The sequence below is a fragment of the Triplophysa rosa genome, linkage group LG8 (genome assembly GCF_024868665.1).
Source record: "Triplophysa rosa linkage group LG8, Trosa_1v2, whole genome shotgun sequence".
NCBI lineage: Eukaryota > Metazoa > Chordata > Actinopteri > Cypriniformes > Nemacheilidae > Triplophysa > Triplophysa rosa.
In genome coordinates this window covers 26,785,714-26,805,025 of record NC_079897.1, presented here as the reverse complement: position 1 = coordinate 26,805,025, position 19,312 = coordinate 26,785,714, and the positions used below count along the sequence as shown (strand labels likewise).

Below are 19,312 nucleotides of genomic sequence, written 5' to 3'. Positions count from 1 at the left end.
GATGTTGATCAGAATGAGGCTGTGGAACTCTCACGAGCAGAGTCTATGTCCAACATCTCCGGTGTAGCTACTTGTGGTGATGACCGTACTAGTTCATGGGTGCATTCTCAGTTGTCCAACCAACCAGAGCCAAGGTCACATCTTGCTTTGCCAGTAGTTGATGACTATATGGTGGCTAGTGCTAACCCTTTTCCCCAATATCCAGTTCCTGACAGTGTGGTGGTTACACAAGGTCCCGTAGCTGATCTAAATGCAGCAGATCGTTACTCTACCAGATTTGGGAGAGTTATTAGACCTGTACGTAGATTAATTGAATCTATGGTTCAACTCGAGAGCATATTAGGTTTAGATTCTGGGTCTACGGTGATTCATGTTTGAATGTATAACCTGTGTTTTCAGTAAATTTGAAACCGTCATGTGAGTCCATGTAATTTGTGGACCTTATGTGGGTTTTATTTATTTTATTCCTTTTCTATCCTTTTCCAATGTTTAACTTGCATTACGTGTATATATGGTCAATGTGTACAAGGTGTAATGGGCACCTTTGGTATCTGTGAAATGTAGTGGTATTTGGCCAATTTCATTACATTTTTATCCCTTTGTTGGGTAGCTTTTGTTGCTGTTGTTCTCACGGTTTGTTTAGAGTGGGGACCGTGTTTTTGACCAGTGTAAGGTTTTTCTAATGTTTCATAATTTTGTGTAATTCTGGGGGGTGAGTGTAACAGGTACTGAATGTAACTTGTTTATTTCATGTATTAGAATTACACAAAGTGTATTTGTTTACCTGATATTCTGTCTGTGTGCGCCTTCCCCTTTAAATATTCTGTGAACGGTGTTTTGCGTAACTTCCTGTCTGTTCACCTGCTCTTCCCTTTTCACACTGGCTGTGCATGGGAGAGGTAGGTTCCTGTTCAGCTCCGACTAATTTGTTGTATTTGTTTAAAAGTCATTCTTTTATGCTCGGTTTTGGTTATATTGGGGATATTGTCTCGTGTGTATTTTATCAGGGTTTTGGTATACTTTCATTTAGTTTAACATGTCGGTTGTTTAACCGGTGCATGTGGAGCACGTGGGCTAAATGTTACACATCTTTTCTGTTAACAGAGGGACAAAGGGGCAGGACATATGTAAGACTGTTTTATTATTTTTCCATCAGGTATGTTACAATTGTCATTTGTTATTTGTTTTATGCTATTTTCTGTTCACCTGCTCTTCCCTTTTCACACTGGCTGTGCATGGGAGAGAGGGACAAAGGGGCAGGACATATGTAAGACTGTTTTATTATTTTCCATCAGTGATTAAATGAAGAGTCGAAACGTTATCTGATGTCCGAGTGGTTACTACCCCATACAAGGAAAAAAAAACACAACGCAGAACTACACCGGTTACATGGGAAGGAGTGTTTGTATTGCTCCCGGTTTCAGTAGCAACCTCGTTGAAATTCCATCGTTGTACTGGCCCTCATTCGTGAAGCAGTCCTGTGTGAAATGATTTGGCGGTGCTCTGCCGATAGAAAATCTGTGAATGAGGATAAAACTCAAATTTGCTGAGCGACAGCCAAGAACCCTTAAAGATTGACAGAGGAGTGGACTAAAATGTATCCTGACACATGTGCAAACCTGGTGACCAACTATCAGAAATGTTTTACCTCTGTACTTGGTGGAGAAACCCTTGTTGGCAAGCACAACGTTATTTTTTCTTGGGGATCAAATACTTATTTCACTGACTGAAATGCAAATCAATTTATAACCTTTATACAACATTTTTTCCCCCTGATTTTGTTATATTCTGTCTCTATCAGTTAAAATAAACCCACCATAAAAATGATAGACCCTTCATTTCTTTGTAAGCAGGCAAATTTATAAAATCAGCAGGGGATCAAATAAATATTTCCCTCACTGTATGTCTATAAAGTAATTCAAATTTTAGTTTTTGTGAAGTCTGACATTTTAATACATACACAGCTGCATATTTGTCAGGAGAAACAAAATAGTAGGCCTACTGCTGTTTTCACTTAAACCTAAATTATTTTCTTAACAACAAAATAATCCAAAGAAAACTATGATTCTTCCATCATTTCTTTAAAACCGGTGAGAGCACAGCAATGTAAAAATAGCTACAGAATATGCCCTCAACAAATAACCTTAAAGGGATACTTCACCCAAAAATACATTCTTCAAAATGTCTTGCATTTATATACATATGGAACTGACTGTAGTATGTATCATTTATCTGATAAAATGCCACTGTTATGCAGAATAACAGCAAATATACACAATATGTTAAATTTAAGACTGACCACAGTCAATCACTCGTCTCAAATAAAGCAAAATATAAACAAATGTGCAACCAAAATGAATTGAAGCAAGACGGCCTAATAAATCATAAATACCTTACAATTTGATGATCAAATTACTTGATAAAGTCTCCTCCTGTTGTTTTGAACAACGTTTATCAGATTTTCTCTTTTTTTTCGAGACATTAGAAGTGGGAATTAACAAATTTCCGAGAGCACGTGAAGGCAGCATATTGAAGGCCTAATCAACGCAATGCAAACCACCTGTTGTAAAGCACCTGATAAACTCCACACTGTCCACAGTCTCTGGCGCGTGCTGGTCAGACTGGAAGGAGGCAGACGGAAGTTCAGCTGAGTCTGTTGCTGTGAGTTGTGGTGTAACGTTATTGGGATGCACCCAAAGAACACTGTTTACAGCTATAATATTCCGGGTTGCGAGATGATGAATCATTGGGAACATGTGTTTCCAGGACGCTGTGATCGTTTGCGCCGTTGAAGCGGAGGAGTGAAATATTTGCTGGACGCTCGTCTTTAAAATGGATGTCAAACGGATATTTCGACACGAGCTGTTTTTAACGTTTTTCCTCTGCTGTGTTAATGGACAAACATCAGAGCCGTAAGCTGTTTTAATTTTATCTTAATGTTGATTTTCCTTTTAGGAATTGTCCAGCGTTAACGGTTAAATCACTTTATTTCATTGTTGTCCAAACATTATAAAGAGTTTTAAACAATAACTGATGACATTTTAATGCCAGTGTATTCGACTGATATTTATCCCAGTTAGATTAAATGTTAGCAATGACCAGCCTGAAGACTTTCCCATACTGATCATTGTGTTACTTCTACGAAACGCCGTCAGAGTTTACTGATCTCCTTGTATCATAATGACACACACATACGGGTTTAAGAGCTATAGATTAAATGTTATCATCGTTAATCTTGGCAGGTTTTTTCTGGTGACATTTCCTGATGTGATCCAGTCAGGATCCGAAGCCAAACTGTGCGCGAGTGTACTGAAGCCCAGAGATGGTCTCATGAACATTCATCTTGTAGGAAATGATAACCAGACCACATTACTGCTGCAGAAGAGAACGGATGAAGAGTTATATCATTGCTTTAACTTCCAGGTCTGACATCAGAATGTGTGCGTTCACACCATTGAACATTTTAAGCATCGAGAGTGATGATGAGACGATGTTTCTCAACAGGCACCTCGTGTAGATGGAGAATCGGTGCAGAAAATTCGGGTTGAAGTTAAGGGGAAGTCTTTCAAGTTAGCTGAAGAAAGAAAAGTGATGTTTAGGTCTTACTATCCTTTGACCTTCATCCAAACTGATAAACCCATTTATACTCCAGGACAAATGGGTGAAATAAAGATTCATATTTCTTGGATGGTTGTGTTACAATGCCTATCTTGTTTTTAATGTGAATGGTGTGATTTGAAGACTAAACACATTTCTTATTTGCAGTGCATTTCAGGGCTGTTACCATGGATGGCAGTTTTGTGCCTCTTGATCAGATGGTTATTTTTTTATATATATATTTTTGTAATAAGATACAATGTCATGTTTGAATGTTAATTCAGTGTTTTTCTCTCACAGTACTCTATGGTAGTGGTGGAGGTAAGTCATTGTTTCTGTGCACATCTAATGATCGACAACAGCTTTTTACAAACTCATTTTTTTGTATTTATACTTTAATAGGACAGTCAGAGTAACCGGATTGGTCAGTGGACAAATGTTTCCTCAGTAAGGTGGATATTGCAGCTTTCTCACGAGTTAAACCCAGAAGCCCGTCAAGGCATGTACGCACTGAAAGCTTTCATTGGTAAAAGGATGATAGAGCATAATTTTGAAGTGAAGAAGTATGGTAAGTCAATGCGGTTCATCTCTGGTTTGCACAGTACGAAGTCTTTGCTAACTTTGTGTGCTACTTACTAGTTCTGCCCAAGTTTGAAGTGACTGTTAAAGCAGCACAGACACACAGTGTTGGTGAAGAAGAACTGAAAATTGAAGTTTGTGGAAAGTGAGTGACTTTCCTTCATGATCCTTCATATGCTGCTGTTCATTCTTTAACTCTGTTCTTGCACCGAATCTCAGGTACACCTACAACCAACCTGTACCTGGTAGAGTGTGGGTGGAGGTGTGCCGTAATCCTTTTGAATACGTTTCTGTTCCTGGTGTGGTTCGACCCTGCTTGAACAAAACCGCAGAGGTGTGACATGTAATTCGGTTATTTTAAGATGGCAGGGTTTGGTCATGTAAAGCAGCTACAGTGTATGTTTTTGATTCTCTTAGATGAATAAGACTGGTTGTGCCTCCTGTACATTCAACACGTCAGCATTTTTGAACTTCAGATTTGAGGATTATCTGCAAGATTCTCTTGTTGTTCAAGCAAATCTCACAGAAGAGGGAACAGGTGAGCTCTCCATTGACATGCTGTTCTAAAAATTCAGGCGCGTATAAGTTTACAGAGTTTTCACAGCTGTGTCATGATACAGTTTCTCCAGACACGGTCATGACAAAATCTGAAACAGTCTACCTGACGTATGAAATTGGGAAGGTCAGCTTTGTTGAACTCCCTGATGTTTTTGAACATGGATCGGTTCTAGCAGGAAAGGCAAGTAAAATTGCACAATTCCAATGCTGTTCAATGTGTTGTGACTTTTGCTTTATTGTCTGTCATTTTTTCCCCACAGATCAAAGTTGCACATTTTAATGGGACACCAATTCATAACAAAGCAGTCTATCTGTTGGAAGGTCAAAGTTGGGCTTCAAAAGTGCTCCAGAATCTCACTACAGACCGCAATGGACTCGCCGCCTTCTCTCTTAATACAGCTGGTCTTCCGAACAGTGACTTTAATCTGATAGTATGCTAGTTTGTGTTAAAGGAATGGTTCACCTTCAAAACGAAAATTGTCGTCGTTCACATTGTCATTTAACCTGGGTGATTTTGGTAAGTAAAAAGTTGGTCCCCATATTGTACAGACCCAAAACCAATGCAAGTCATTGGGGACCAGCGGTTTTCCGTTATCAACATTTTCAAAATATCATGTGTAGAAGAAAGTCATACCGGTTTGAAATGAGAGGGATGTGTAAATGACAATTTTCATTTTGAAGGTGAACAATCTCTTTCATTCAGTTTTTAGTGAACATTGACATTTTGCAGGACACAAATTCCGTTCATTGTTTTTCAGGCAAGTGTGACTCCAGAAGTGGGTTATACCTATAAAAAGCCATACTTCACTACAGATGAGAAAACTATTCGACTTCTCCAGCCTGCCACCTCGTACACCCCAACTTTCAGTGAACTGACCATAGAGAAAATTGAGCAGCCGTTAAAGTGTGATGCTGAGATCACCGTAACCATTAAGTATCACTTTGTTGGGGAGACTGCTAGCAACATTAACACTGCCGTCATCTATATGGCGAGTACAAAATACTACATATGATTTTTCCTGTGATCTCTGCTGGCAAAGCCATATTAATGTCGTGTGTTTGTGTGTCAGGTTTTGTCCAGAGGAGTGATCGTTCATCATGGCTATAAGAAGGTTAACGTGCAGACTTCTAATGGAGCAGCGAGTGGCTCAGTGTCATTCAAACTGTTTGTTGGAGCAGATCGGAGTCCAGCTGTACAGATTCTAGCATACTGTCTTCTGCCCAGTGACAATGTGGTTGCTGGCAGCACATTTCTTGACATTGAAAAGTGTTTTAAAAACCCGGTATGTGTATATATGCGTGTGGTTTTATTTTTGTAAGTTATTACAAACACACACCCTGACTGTTGTTGTTCTGGCCACAGGTGTCTGTGCAGTTTTCTCCTGCTTCAGCAGTTCCAGGTGAAGAGAACACTGTAGGGCTGTCCGCTCAGCCTGGTTCACTGTGTGGCGTCAGTGCTGTAGATCAGAGCGTTCTCATCTTGGAATCAGGAAAACGTCTGAATGCAGAAAAGGTGTCCATGTACTTCATTTCACGTTTATTTATTTCAAAATAAAGTTGCACAGATCCTTTTGCTACCTGTATGTTTACTTTCCTCTCACGCCGTTGTGACGATCTGGTCTTGCTGATACGACTGTTACAGATCTTCGACCTGTTGCCAGTACAGTCAGTATCAGATTATCCATATGATGTTGAAGATGAGCAGGAGTGTCTTAAAGTGAGGCCTCGTCGAGCCGTGCCAACAGACAGTGCATATGAAGCCTTTAAGGTGATTATACCAAACAGACAATCACCATGAACAACTAGAGTTGGGACACATTTTAGTCAAACTAATGTCAAAGGGATAGTTCACCCCAAAATTAAATTGTCATTTACTCACCCTCAGGTTGTTCCAAACCTGTATAAAGTCAGTAACCAAACATCTCATCCCCCATTTACTGCCATGGTTGGGAAAATAAATACTATGGGAGTCAATGGGGGGGATAAGATCTGTTTGGTAACTGACCTTCTTACCAACATCTTGTTCATTGGAACAAAGAAATTGATGCAGGTTTGGAACAATCTGAGAACATGACAATTTTCGTTTTTGGGTGAACTATCCCTTTAATAAGTCCGTCTGCCTTATACTGTACATCACTTGGTTGCTTTTAACAGGCTGTGGGCTTGAAGGTTGCTACAAATCTGGCTGTAAGAGAACCTCAATGTCTGACATATAGAGGCCTCAGTTATCACCGCAATTTTTATGATGGTATAGTATGCCTTACCCTCCACCTACTGTATAAACAAGCCACTGTTGTATACAATCTGAAATGTTTGCAAATGTGTTCATACCTCATCTTTTGTGCTTAAGTGTATTATCGGCGTAACCCTGGGATTGTTGCCATGTCTGCGCCACTAGAAGGTGCTGGTGTGGCTGAAGTTAATTCTGCTTTTGAAGTGACCATTCGAACAGTCTTCCCAGAAACTTGGATCTGGCAACTTGCTGAAGTAGGGTAAGTCAACCACTCTAACTTTTTTTTTTTTAAAAATGGTTGAAATGATTACAAGCAACATGCATGAGTTTATCACTTCTATAATTTTTCCTGTCATGTCATTGGAAACTCTGGTTTTGGTTAACTGATCCGCTTTCTTCACAGGGACTCTGGATCAACACGGGTTCCTGTGAAGGTTCCTGACACCATCACCACCTGGGAGACTGATGTTTTCTGTGTGTCCTCTAAAGGTCTGGGTCTGGCTCCTCCTGCTCAGCTGACCGTTTTCCAGCACTTCTTCTTGGAGCTCTCTCTGCCTTACTCCATCATCCGTGGAGAGATCTTTGAGCTGAAGGCCACCGTCTTCAACTATCTGTCGAAGTGCATCATGGTAAAATTTCTCAATTCATCTTCTGTCACATATGTCATACGATCTGAACTAATCCTCCGTCTTTAATGGACAGGTTAAAGTAACTCCAGCTCCATCCTCAGACTTCACTCTTAAACCCTCAACTGGATCTCCATATTCAACATGTCTGTGTGTCAATGGGAGAAAGACTTTTTCATGGGTTCTTACTCCACTTGCTCTTGGTCAGTTTAGTTCAATTTCGCATTAGTCTTTTTCTAAATAAAACTGACATTAATTTCAGTGATTTCATTACAGGAGTCATGAATGTGACCATCAGTGCACAGGCTATTTCTCAAGGCATGTGTGACAATGCGATTGTGAGCGTGCCAGAGAGAGGACGTGTTGAAATAGTCACTCGAAGTCTACTTGTATTGGTCAGCACACTTTTAATCAATCGTCAGTTTTTTTCCAATTAAATCTGAGGTCTTTTGGGGTGTAATGTGTGTTCTGTTATTTTAAGGCTGAAGGAGTTGAAAGAGCAAAGACCTACAGTTGGTTGTTATGTCCACGGGGTTTGTCTACACTTGACACATTTCTCAATGTAGTGACCATTGTTTAGATCTCACACTGCTCTGTGCTTGTCGGTTATGTTGTGACTTATGATTTGATAGGAAGTAGAATTTCAGAGGAGGTGATGCTGACACTTCCAGCAAATGTAATCAGGGGGTAGGCCAGATCTTCTGTATCTGTACTTGGTAAAGCGACTGCATGGAGTTTATTTGATTGCTATTTGGATATTACACTAGGATCATGTATCCATGAATTTAAGAATCCTTTCTTGAATTATAATGGAATTCAGTTCTTGTAAGGTGCAAAGTAAAGGGTACAGAACTAGTTGTACTAACATTTGGCTGTTTTTTGCAGGAGACATATTGGGCCGTGCGCTGCAGAATCTTGATGGATTATTGCAGATGCCGTACGGCTGTGGAGAACAAAACATTGCTGTTCTTTCTCCCAATATTTACATTTTACAGTATCTGGAGAACACTGAGCAGCTCACCTCAAACATCCGAGAGAGAGCCATAGACTTCCTGAAGAGTGGTAATGATGCACTTGACACACCACGGGCATTTTCTAAACGGCATTTTTGTGCCCTTGAAGGGCCCTTTATGAAGGGGAAGCCATTTGTAATCCCTTAGCGAAAGGCCCTTTCAGAAGGCCGTTAGAGAAGGGTACATGCCATGGTCACTTCAAAGTGAGTTCCGTTATGCGTTTTGAAGAAAATATGGTGCAGGATTTTGTAACCTACAAATGCAAGTACAATTATTTGGTTTGTTTCACACTTTTTTTTTTTTTGTCAGTGATAAATATGATTTAAGATGGTTAAAATAGTGTAAGATCATTTATTTTATAAGTATGTTTAATACTGTCTGTTTAATAAGTTATGTTTGTATTTAAAACGGAAATGCATAATAAAGGAAACCTACAAAGTAGAGTGGAAAAACAAGGAATAAGACCTGAAATTAGACATAATTGGATCGGTTTCAACAAGAAATATTAAAAATATTGTTTATTTTGAACAGCAGAGTGTTGGATTCAGAGTGCGCGTGTGGTGTTGTCAAGGTCATGTTCCCTTTGTGAGAACACTAGTCAGTAATGCCCTACACTCAAGGCATAGGGAGGATGCTCACTTCCGTTTGGAAAATGCCCCACATGTAATGAGACTTATTTCATATTCAAGCACATCAGATTATCACATAATGTTAAACTAAACAGGATACCAGAGACAGTTGAACTACAGACATCCTGATGGTGCGTTCAGCACATTTGGTTATGGTGATGGTAATACATGGTGAGTATTTTATTACAGTTCAGTCATCTTGAGTATGTGTTTGTCACTAAATTATTTTCACATCTCCAGGTTGACTGCATTTGTCATGAGGTCCTTAGGCAAAGCACAGAAATACATCTTCATTGATCCACATGTTATTCAGAGTGCAAGGGGTTGGTTAATAAGCAAACAGGGTCCAGATGGCTGTTTTATGCAGCAGGGTCGACTGTTCAACAATGGAATGAAGGTTTGCAGCTTACTGACCGGTATACCGGCAGTTCACTGTTGCTTTTCCAATTTAAACCATTGCCATTTTGAATTTTCTGTTCCATTTCTCATGAATTACAGGGTGGAGTGAATGATAATGTGACCATGACTGCCTACATCACTGCATCTTTGCTTGAACTAGAAACTCCATTGACCGTAAGTTCATTACCAGAGAACACAGTAGAAACGATTAGAAGAATGACACTGACACACACCTGCTGTTCCTCTGTTGGTGTTACAGGATCCTGTGCTCACTCAAGGTTTGTCCTGTTTGAGGTCCGCTGTTGGGAGTCTTAAGAACACTTACACTACTGCGCTGCTTGCCTACACTTTCAGTCTGGCTGGAGGCACTGACACCCTGCAGCAGCTTTTAAAGGAGCTAAATACTGTTGCCATTTCAGATGGTAAAGATATTTACTGTGTTCACAGTCAACAATATATGACATGTTTTTAATGTCAAATAATGAGTCTCATGTCTCTGTTGTAAAGGAGGTCTCCTGCACTGGACTCAGATGGGATCTAGTGATGATTCTGGTTCTCTGGCCGTGGAGATCAGCTCATATGTTCTGTTAGCTGTTCTTAATGCACATTCACTCACTACAGCTGAGCTGGGATATGCTAACAGAATTGTCAGGTGGCTTGTGAAGCAGCAGAACGCCTATGGAGGATTCTCCTCTACACAGGTTACCCAAACTACAAAGGAACATTAGTGAACCTGCTTATTTACCCACATGCATTTTCATGTTGTAATGATGATGTGATGTTATCAGGACACAGTTGTGGCTCTTCAGGCTTTGGCTTTGTATGCCACCAAAGTGTTCAGCTCTGATGGTTCCAGCACAGTGACTGTTCAGTCAGCAGGAGACTCTCACAGCTTTGATGTCAATCAGGACAACAAGTTACTGTATCAGGAGAAGAAACTGAAGAACGTTCCTGGCAGATATACTGTTAGTGTGACGGGCTCATCCTGTGTGTCTGTGCAGGTTAGCCACCCTCTTTTCTTTGTCATTTTGATTCTTTGGTTTTACAAAGTTTGGCATCTTTTTGTAATTCTGTGGTCACAGGTCAGCTTATTCTGCAACATTCCAACACCTGCTCAGACCACTAAAACGTTAAGCGTTGAAGCGAAGCTTACGGGAGATTGCCTTGTGGCATCTGGTCCAAATCTCATCATGAACTTCTCTGTCAAGTAAGATGTTAAGATTTTGACTCGTGTTCAATGGTCTGCATTATACCTGCTTTCTAAAAGGAAAATATTTTTTTGCAAATTATAATTGAAACTCTTCAGTTTTGTGCTACAGTATATCTAACATGTTGCTCAATTTGCTACTTGCAGATACAACGGGCCGCAGGCAAGCACTAACATGGTCATAGTAGACATTAAACTCCTATCAGGTTTCACAGCAGACACCTCAACGGTCAGTTTGAAGTGATTTGTAAATAGCTGCCATAAAAATCACTCCATTTTATTAGTCAACTACTTGATTTATGTACACAGCTTGGAACTCCACCCCAGTCATACGCAAAACTGGTTGAACGGGTCGATTCAGAAGATGGTCATGTCATCGTGTATTTGAAGGAGGTGAGGGCGTTAGTTAGTTTTGAGGGTTGAGTTATTTGTACTTATGTCTGTTCTCTCTTGCAGGTTCCAAAAAATATTCCAATGAGTTACAGGCTACAAATGAAACGACTCTATCCTGTGAAAAGTCTCCGTTCTGCTGTGATCAAAGTCTATGACTACTATCAACCAAGTAATGGATTTCGAGTTCTCTGCACTTGTTGTTTTTTCCTCCTTTGCCGTGTGATACTGTAATGTGCTGTTTCTCTCCTTCAGGTGACCAGTCTGAGACCGCATACTCCTCCCCCTGTGCATGAGTATCCAGCTTCAGGACATGCTTTTAAGCTTATTGTCTTTCTCAGCCTGCTGCTAATAAATTGAGATATATATATATCTATCGTTACGCTGTGGTTTTTGTGCTGCAAAGTGAAAAAGGGTATTAGTTTACATTTGATTTATTGGCATGTTTAATTTTCCCTAAATATGGTCCTTTATGCTATAGTCCAGGGGCCTCATTTATAACCGTTGCGTACGCACAAAACATGCCCTGATAGAGGCGTACGCCACTTCCCACGCAAAAGATGGGATTTATAAAAACTAATTTGACGGAAAAGTTTGCGCACCTGCACGCAAATTCTGACCCATGCATAAGGACATTGGAGACAGAGCAGTTTGGCAACACCGATGGTGAGTTAATGAACTCAAGTTAGATTACAGAAAGTGTGATAAAAACGACTAGGCATTAATGCCTCGCACACATCTAATTTGACCTTAAATATCATTATGATGAAGATTAAATCTGCAGTTATTTGCGCTTGTATTGAGTGATACTTGTTTCATGCAGCTCTTTTCAAATCAAACTCAAATCTTAAATAAAAATTCAATCTAAATATTTAATCAGGGCTGTCTCACCATCACACTATGAGCGCATGAGGAGGAGATGATCTGACTGCATAGAATATAGGACAGCATCAAATAACAGTGTAAGTAAATGGCTAAATATATTTTCCTTACTGTGCATAATCATCGAATGTCAAAGTCTGGAAATGCAGCCATTAAACTCTCGCACAATCGTTACTCTAAATGTCCTCGTTATCGGTTCTAACCAAGTTCATAAGAAAACCGGAATGAAGAAACATTCGTCTTTAACAATTGTCTTCAAATTTTATCTCCGGTGAAGGACACCACTAATTAATGAGGTGATTTTAATGAGGTGTGTGGTGTTTTGCAATTAAACCTCAAGAGGGCAGTAAGCGTTAATTGTTCTTGTTGAAACAAGTGAGGAATAGAAGAGAAGTGTTCTGGCAGTGTATTATGTACATGTGTGAAATAAAATAGCTCGAGTATTTCCATTGCTTCTTTGACTAACCTGAGGAAACAACAAATTGGCGACGATGAGTTCCGTGCCTGTGCCTTTTCTGCCATGCATTGGAGAGCCTGCGATTCGTTACGTGGCGGAAAATGTTTGAGAACTATTTGCTAGCCATAAATGCTACAGGGCAAGCATGGCCTGATGCCAGAAAACGTGCTATTTTGCTACACAGCCTGGGTACCGAAGGTCAGCGGCTGTTTTACACCTTACCTAATACTGGAACTACGTTCGATGATGCAATGGCAGCGTTAGAGAATCATTTTGTGCCTAAAGTCAATGTAGTGGTGGCGTGACACCGCTTTCGGCAACGTTCTCAACGTGCGGATGAAACTATTCCACAGTTTGACTGCTTTGCGAGACTTGGCCTCATTGTGTGCATATGGTGACATGGAGAGTGAGATGATTCGGGATCAGCTGGTTGAACGATCATACGCCCCAGCAGTGCGAGAAAGCTCTAGCAGTAGTCTGTCACTGACGCTGGATTCTGCTACCACGATTGCGAGTCAGGTGGAACGAGCACTATCGAATTCGAATATACTGGCTGCGCAAAGCTCAGTTCAAGCTGTCATCCAAACCTTTCCGTCATCATAAGACGAGCGTGCACCGTCATAATGGAGCAAAACCTGCTGCCAATGCCATACAAGGAGCGACTCGCATGTGCTACCGTTGTGGAGCTAAAACCCATCTGGCTAATGCGACTGATTGCCCTGCTACTCGGGCCAAATGCCGTTCTTGCAGAAAAACCGGACATTTTTCTAAGGTATGTCGTTCTTCTAAGGATGCTAGAGAAGTAGTTCCTGAAGTGGTTGTTCTCTTTACAGATACTAATACAGTTTCTGCAGACAAACTATTATGCAATGTTCAGATTACTACTACAGAGGGACAGTCCGTTGACACAGAGTTAGTCGTGGACACCGGCTCATCTGTGTCACTTCTGCCTGAGGTCATTTACAACAGATACTTTAAGGACTGTTCGCTTACGGATCCTAAAGTGAAACTGGTTACATACTTGAAAGAGGCTATTCCGGTCCTCGGATGTTTACGTGCGGACGTTTCACTGAATGATGCTGTAACTTCTGCTTGCTTCTACATTGTCAAAGGTGGCTCTGCCCTAATGAGTATGGATCTAATTCGAGCTCTGAACTTCTCTTTCCATTTCGGTGCTGCACCTAAAGCAGACGAATTACATGCAGTTGTAGCTGTGACCTCTCCAGCCCCAGATGCTTCCGGGGGTTGTGTGAAAGGCTTTGTTCATAAACCTACAGTCAAGCCGAATGCTACGCCGGTACGTCAGAAGTTACGTCGGCTTCCATTCTCAGTACGCCAAGCTGTTTCTACGGAATTGGACTTACTATTGAACAAAGGCATTATTGAAAAAATTGATTCATCCCCGTGGATCTCCCCTATTGTCGTAACTGCAAAGAAAGACGGAAAAATACGTTTGTGTGGATCTGCGTGAACCGAATAAGGCACTCATTGTAGACAGTCACCCTCTGCCACACATGGACGAACTCTTACATGACCTTAGGGGTGCATCAGTATTCAATACAATTGATCTCGCGGCTGCGTACCATCAGCTTCCCTTACATGCCGTTTGCCGGGACATCACCACTTTCATCACACACGACAGCCTCTTCAGATACTGTCGGGTTCCGTATGGCCTTGCTTCTGCGCCAGCGGCATTTCAAAAGATGATGGAATCTGTTTTGAAGGGCGTGAGGGGAGTTTGGAACTATTTGGATGATGTCATTGTGTACGCTGCTACGCAGGATGATCATGATGCAACACTGCGCACTGTCATGCAGCGCTTGTCAGATGCTGGACTGCAGCTGAACTGGGACAAGTGCAAGTTCAGTCAGACTTCCTTAAAGTTCTTAGGGCACATCGTTTCGAAAGACTGCATTTCTCCCGATGATGAGCACCTATCTGCCATCATTAACGCCCCTGCGCCACACGACATTGCTTCCTTGCGCTCGTTTTTGGGACTGATTTCGTGGTACAGCAAATTTCTGCCTAATTTTGCTTCGAATGCTGAACCATTACATGATGTTTAATTAACAAAGTTCGGGAGGAGACGGAGCATATAATCAGCCAGGCTGGTCTACCATCAGTAATCACCGCATCTACCCAGCATTTAATAAGCCCGGCTGGTCTACCATCAGCAATCACCGCGTCTACCCTATCAACTCAAGCAAGCACTCTTATAAATAGGGAAAGCATCTTACCTGCTTCATCTCATCAGATCAGCATCTTTACAAGTAGTAATCATGTCTCGGACGTTTTCAACAGCGTTGCTCATAGACGCACACGCAAAACAGCAGCTTGTTTGCAATACACGGTTCTTTTTGCTTTTCGATAAATATTACCAAACGAAAACCAAACTCGAAAAGGATTTCATTAACTCAGGAAGGATGTAAGGTATTAAAGGGATCCTACGGATTTTAAAAGCGCTGCAGCCGAGCAGCAGGCTCGATCCGTAAGCAACATTTCCACTTACATCTTCCTCGCAGTTTCGGGAAGTGATACCGTATCCCCGCTGGTTTACGTCGCGCACGTCACCTCGTTCGTTCCCAGATGCAATTGCTGCCAGTATGCTAGCTCGTTGCTAAACGCCGGCTCGTTGCTAGCTCACTGCTAATGGGACACGAGTGTTCAGATGCCGGCACCAGTAAACATATGCTAGTCAGGCTCGCAAGATCACCGTATTTCGACCCAATCCAATAACGATACGCTAATGCCAACATGTTAACGTTTCAATGGCTGTACACCCATTTTCTGCAAAGAGAAACAATCATCTTGGGTGAAACAATTCATTCTGTCGTTCCATGCAGTCACTCTAATCAACCCCAAATTCATTTCAGTTACCTCACAATGTACGATGTAAAAACTGAGTTTACTAGTGTTTGAACCGCCGAACTCGCTGTTGCGCAAGAAGCTGGGTGAGTACAATCTTTTTACTTAAAATTACATTTTGCTTTAACCACTGTCATGCCGTTGCCACTGCTGCACTCAAGAATGGTATATCGATGGCCAGCACGGGTGCACCTCCTCGGCGCCCGTGCTGTTCAACGAACGACAGTAAAACAACGTAAAATTCCAGAGATTAGTAACATAATCGGCACTTCCGAAAGGGATTGTTGGTTAACTAAAAATATTTTCCGTATCATACGGTAACTTGCTCACTCTCAGCGTCTCCCTGCTCGCACATAAAGCTAAGCATCATGCACACACTGGAATAACTCCTTCTTCAAGCACAGGTATCTACACAAGACTTTATCACTATCGATGTAAACTTGCAACTATTGTTTTAACCTTTGCAAACAGACCTTGTGCGTTCACTGAGGTGTCAGAGACATTTATACGCTCACAAACTCGCCATACGAAACTAAACATCGTCGCATACCTGCAGGTCATATGGGCTCTCAGGCAGTCCCCAGCCAGAAGCGAACAATCCCCAGACTTTTCAGTATCATATTCCGGCTACACAAGAAGACATTCGACCACAACATGTCCAGTTCAAACCCCTGCTCACTAGAAAGAGCCTACGATCATCAGGTTGCAGCAGCAGGCCACCTCAAGCCACCTCAGCAGCGCAAGCAAGCCACCAGCCAGCATGGGTAGCACCACAGATTCCTAGGACGCCATGGACCACCCAGTCGAGAGATTCCAGCAGCTCATCCCTCCAGCCGCATTGCAGCGCACTGCTCCCGCCAACGCCCCATCAGTAGCTGTCACTGCTAGCCACCCAAGCTACGCTAGCTTGCTACCACCCGGAGCCACTGCTCACTCATACCCCTTCCCCGCCCCAGGCTCTTGACCACTAGCGTGAGGCTGCCTCCGCTAGCGACTCAGGCGCCGGTCCCCGGACCTTACACAGCCACTTAAGAAGCCGCTGCTAGCGCGAGCATGCCTCCGCTAGCCGCTCAAGCGGCTGCCATTCCCTCCCTTCTCTCTTTTCCACAGGCCCGTCTGCAATTCTCTTTGGCCACAGCATCAGCGATGCCCATGCCAGCCAACGCACTGGCATGGAACCGCCTCCCATCTCAGGAACCATCAGATCACAGATTCTGGCAGAAGTTCAAGCTGCTGGCGCCCGAACTGGTACCTCCCTATCAGAGCTGATCTTCCAATAAACCTCCCCCTGAAAACTCTCCTCGATGCCTCTCTCAGCTCCATCATTCAGGCCATCTCCTCTAGGACCCTCCAAGCATATCTCACCGCATGTAAAAGTTTCAGGTCTTTTCACCAGGGGTACAACATCCCCTTTCCCGATTTCTCTCATCACCATCACCTCATTCATCTCCTTCCTCAACATTTCAATAAACCTTCAGGCCAGCCCAATTAAGGATACCTGAGCGGAGTCCATTCTTCCATAAACTCATATTCAACTCTCAATCACCAGCCATAGCAAGCTCACAAACATCTATGATCATCAAGAGCATCCAGAGAACCCAGCCCACCCGTCCAGATGCCAGGCAACCCATAACCTCGGAAATACTAACCAAATGCACCTCTACGCTCCGCAAAGGATACTACTCCAGGTACGTCGCCCGCACACTCGACGCCATGTTAATCCAGGCATTCTTCAGTTTTCTAAGATCCTCGGAAATCTCCACACGATCCAGAGACAATGTCATACTCCATCAAGCAAAGCAAGACTGACCAAACCAGGAGAGGCCATTTCGTCTATATTTTCAACCTTCAGTCACCCATTCAACCTTATCAGACCCTCCTAGCCTACCTTCACTTCAGGAAATCCCAAACCAAAACCACATTGGATCCTCTCTTCGTCGACAAATCCAACCGCCCAGCTACACGTTTCTGGTTCCAAAAGCACCTCAAAGCCATCCTGCTCCTGTCCGGCTTCCCCGCAGACCACTTTTCCGGCCACTCCTTCCGCATAGGCACAGCAACCACAGCCGCCCAAAAAAGCCTCTCGCAGTCTCAAATTCAAGCACTAGGGCGCTGGACATCAGAAGCTTTCAAGAGCTACATCAGGTCAGATCGCTCCATCATCAGGGAAGCCCATCGAACCCTCATTTCCCGAATCATCTAAAGAATCCATCCTTCACCTGCAAGGGCTCAAACCTCCACCACTTCGGCCTTCATCTCCCTAGTGGGAGACCTCACCACCACAGCAACCACCTCAGCAATCACCAGGGATTTCATTCAAGACCCGTTGCTTCAGACCGCGCCCGCAGGGGCCAGCGCCCACGTCTCGGGCTCTGCCGCAGCAGACTCTACAGCAGAAGCCAACAGCGCAGCAGCGACTGCCTCGGCAGAGGCCTGCGCTTCCATCGCAACAATAGCAATCAGCATGTTCAAAGCCACATCAGCAGAGGCCAGCACTTCTTCTCAATGTAGAAACCAGCATAGCCGCAGCGACTGCCTCAGCAGAGGCCAGCGCTTCCATCTCAAGCGTAGAAGCCAGCATCGCGGCAGCAACCGCCTCGATAGAGGCCCGTGCTTCCATCCCAAACGTAGAAGCCAGCACCGCAGCAGCGACCGCCTCGAAAGAGGCCCGCGCTTTCATCTCAAGCGTAGAAGTTCCATCTCAAGCGTAGGTGCCAGCATCGCCGCAACGACCGCCTCCGCAGGGGCCTGTGCTTCCCTCTCAAGCGGCGAAGCCAGTATCGCCGCAGAGGCCCGGCTTTCCATCTCGAATACAGAAGCCAGTATCGCCGCAGCGACCACCTCCGCAGAGGCCAGTGCTTCCAACTCAAGCGCAGAAGCCAACAACGCAGCAGCGACCGCCTCGGCAGAGGCCTGCGCTTTCATCACAACAATAGCAATCAGCATCTTCAAAGCCACATCAGCAGAGGCCAGCACTTCTTCTCAATGTAGAAACCAGCATGGCTGCAGCGACTGCCTCAACAGAGGTCAGCACTTCCATCTCAAGCGTAGACACCAGCATCACGGCAAGCAACTGTCTCAGCAGAGGCCAGCACTTCCATTCGCCGCAGCGAATACCTGGGCAGAGACCAGCACTTCCATTTCGAGCATAGAAGCCAACATTGCCTCAGCCGAGGCCAGCTTTTCCATTTCAAGCATGAAAGCAAGCGCCGCGACAAGAAGCATCCAAGAAGCCCGAGCTTCCATCTAAGCGCAGAAGCCAGCATCGCCGCAGCAATCACCTCCGCAGAGGCCCGTGCTTCCATCTCAAGCGCTGAAGCCAGTGTCGCCGCAGCGATCGCCTCCGCAGAGGCCCGTGCTTCCATCTCAAGCGCTGAAGCCAGTGTCGCCGCAGCGATCGCCTCCGCAGAGGCCCGTGCTTCCATCTCAAGCGCTGAAGCCAGTGTCGCCGCAGCGATCGCCTCCGCAGAGGCCAGTGCTTCCATCTAAGGCGTCGAAGCCAGCGTCGCAGCAGCGATCGCCTCCGCAGAGGCCAGTGCTTCCGTCTCGCATTCTGCTGCCTACAACTTCTACGGAAGCAAGCATCACAGCAGCGTTCACCCCAGCAGGAGCCTCCACTATTACAGCTGGCTACCTCCTTCAGTCGCCTCCTTCCAGTATCAGGCTTAACCCCAGGGACACCCACGAAGCCATGTTCATTTATGGTTTCTGAAATCCCCATATTTACAACCTCTAGGTGCACTACTCCCAGCCGCTCACGGATTCCAACTTCTCATCACTCCAGCAGGCACCCTCACTGCATATCAGTCTCAACCATCCTCCGAGGAACCCCTACCCCATTCTTGTCTCATCTTAATTTCATCTCCTAAGGAGCCCT

General features: G+C 43.7%; 1 protein-coding gene across 1 annotated transcript; it reads left to right on the top strand.

Annotated features, from left to right (window-relative positions):
- The first annotated feature begins 1,118 nt into the window (after nucleotides 1–1,118).
- Nucleotides 1,119–11,597, top strand: LOC130558120 (alpha-2-macroglobulin-like). Its single transcript, XM_057340369.1, is given in 36 exon segments — nucleotides 1,119–1,156; nucleotides 2,486–2,661; nucleotides 2,767–2,912; nucleotides 3,243–3,423; nucleotides 3,505–3,661; nucleotides 3,766–3,818; nucleotides 3,898–3,918; nucleotides 4,000–4,165; nucleotides 4,237–4,321; nucleotides 4,396–4,510; nucleotides 4,594–4,714; nucleotides 4,806–4,915; nucleotides 4,995–5,165; nucleotides 5,493–5,723; nucleotides 5,805–6,017; nucleotides 6,098–6,247; nucleotides 6,377–6,502; nucleotides 6,889–6,982; nucleotides 7,085–7,226; nucleotides 7,371–7,596; nucleotides 7,670–7,796; nucleotides 7,870–7,988; nucleotides 8,075–8,126; nucleotides 8,226–8,309; nucleotides 8,479–8,655; nucleotides 9,331–9,406; nucleotides 9,476–9,632; nucleotides 9,734–9,808; nucleotides 9,894–10,056; nucleotides 10,142–10,335; nucleotides 10,423–10,635; nucleotides 10,717–10,841; nucleotides 10,989–11,070; nucleotides 11,151–11,234; nucleotides 11,298–11,403; nucleotides 11,487–11,597. Coding segments are annotated over 34 exon segments (4,317 nt in total). The 5' UTR covers nucleotides 1,119–1,156; nucleotides 2,486–2,661; nucleotides 2,767–2,832; the 3' UTR covers nucleotides 11,528–11,597.
- The last annotated feature ends 7,715 nt before the right edge of the window (nucleotides 11,598–19,312 follow it).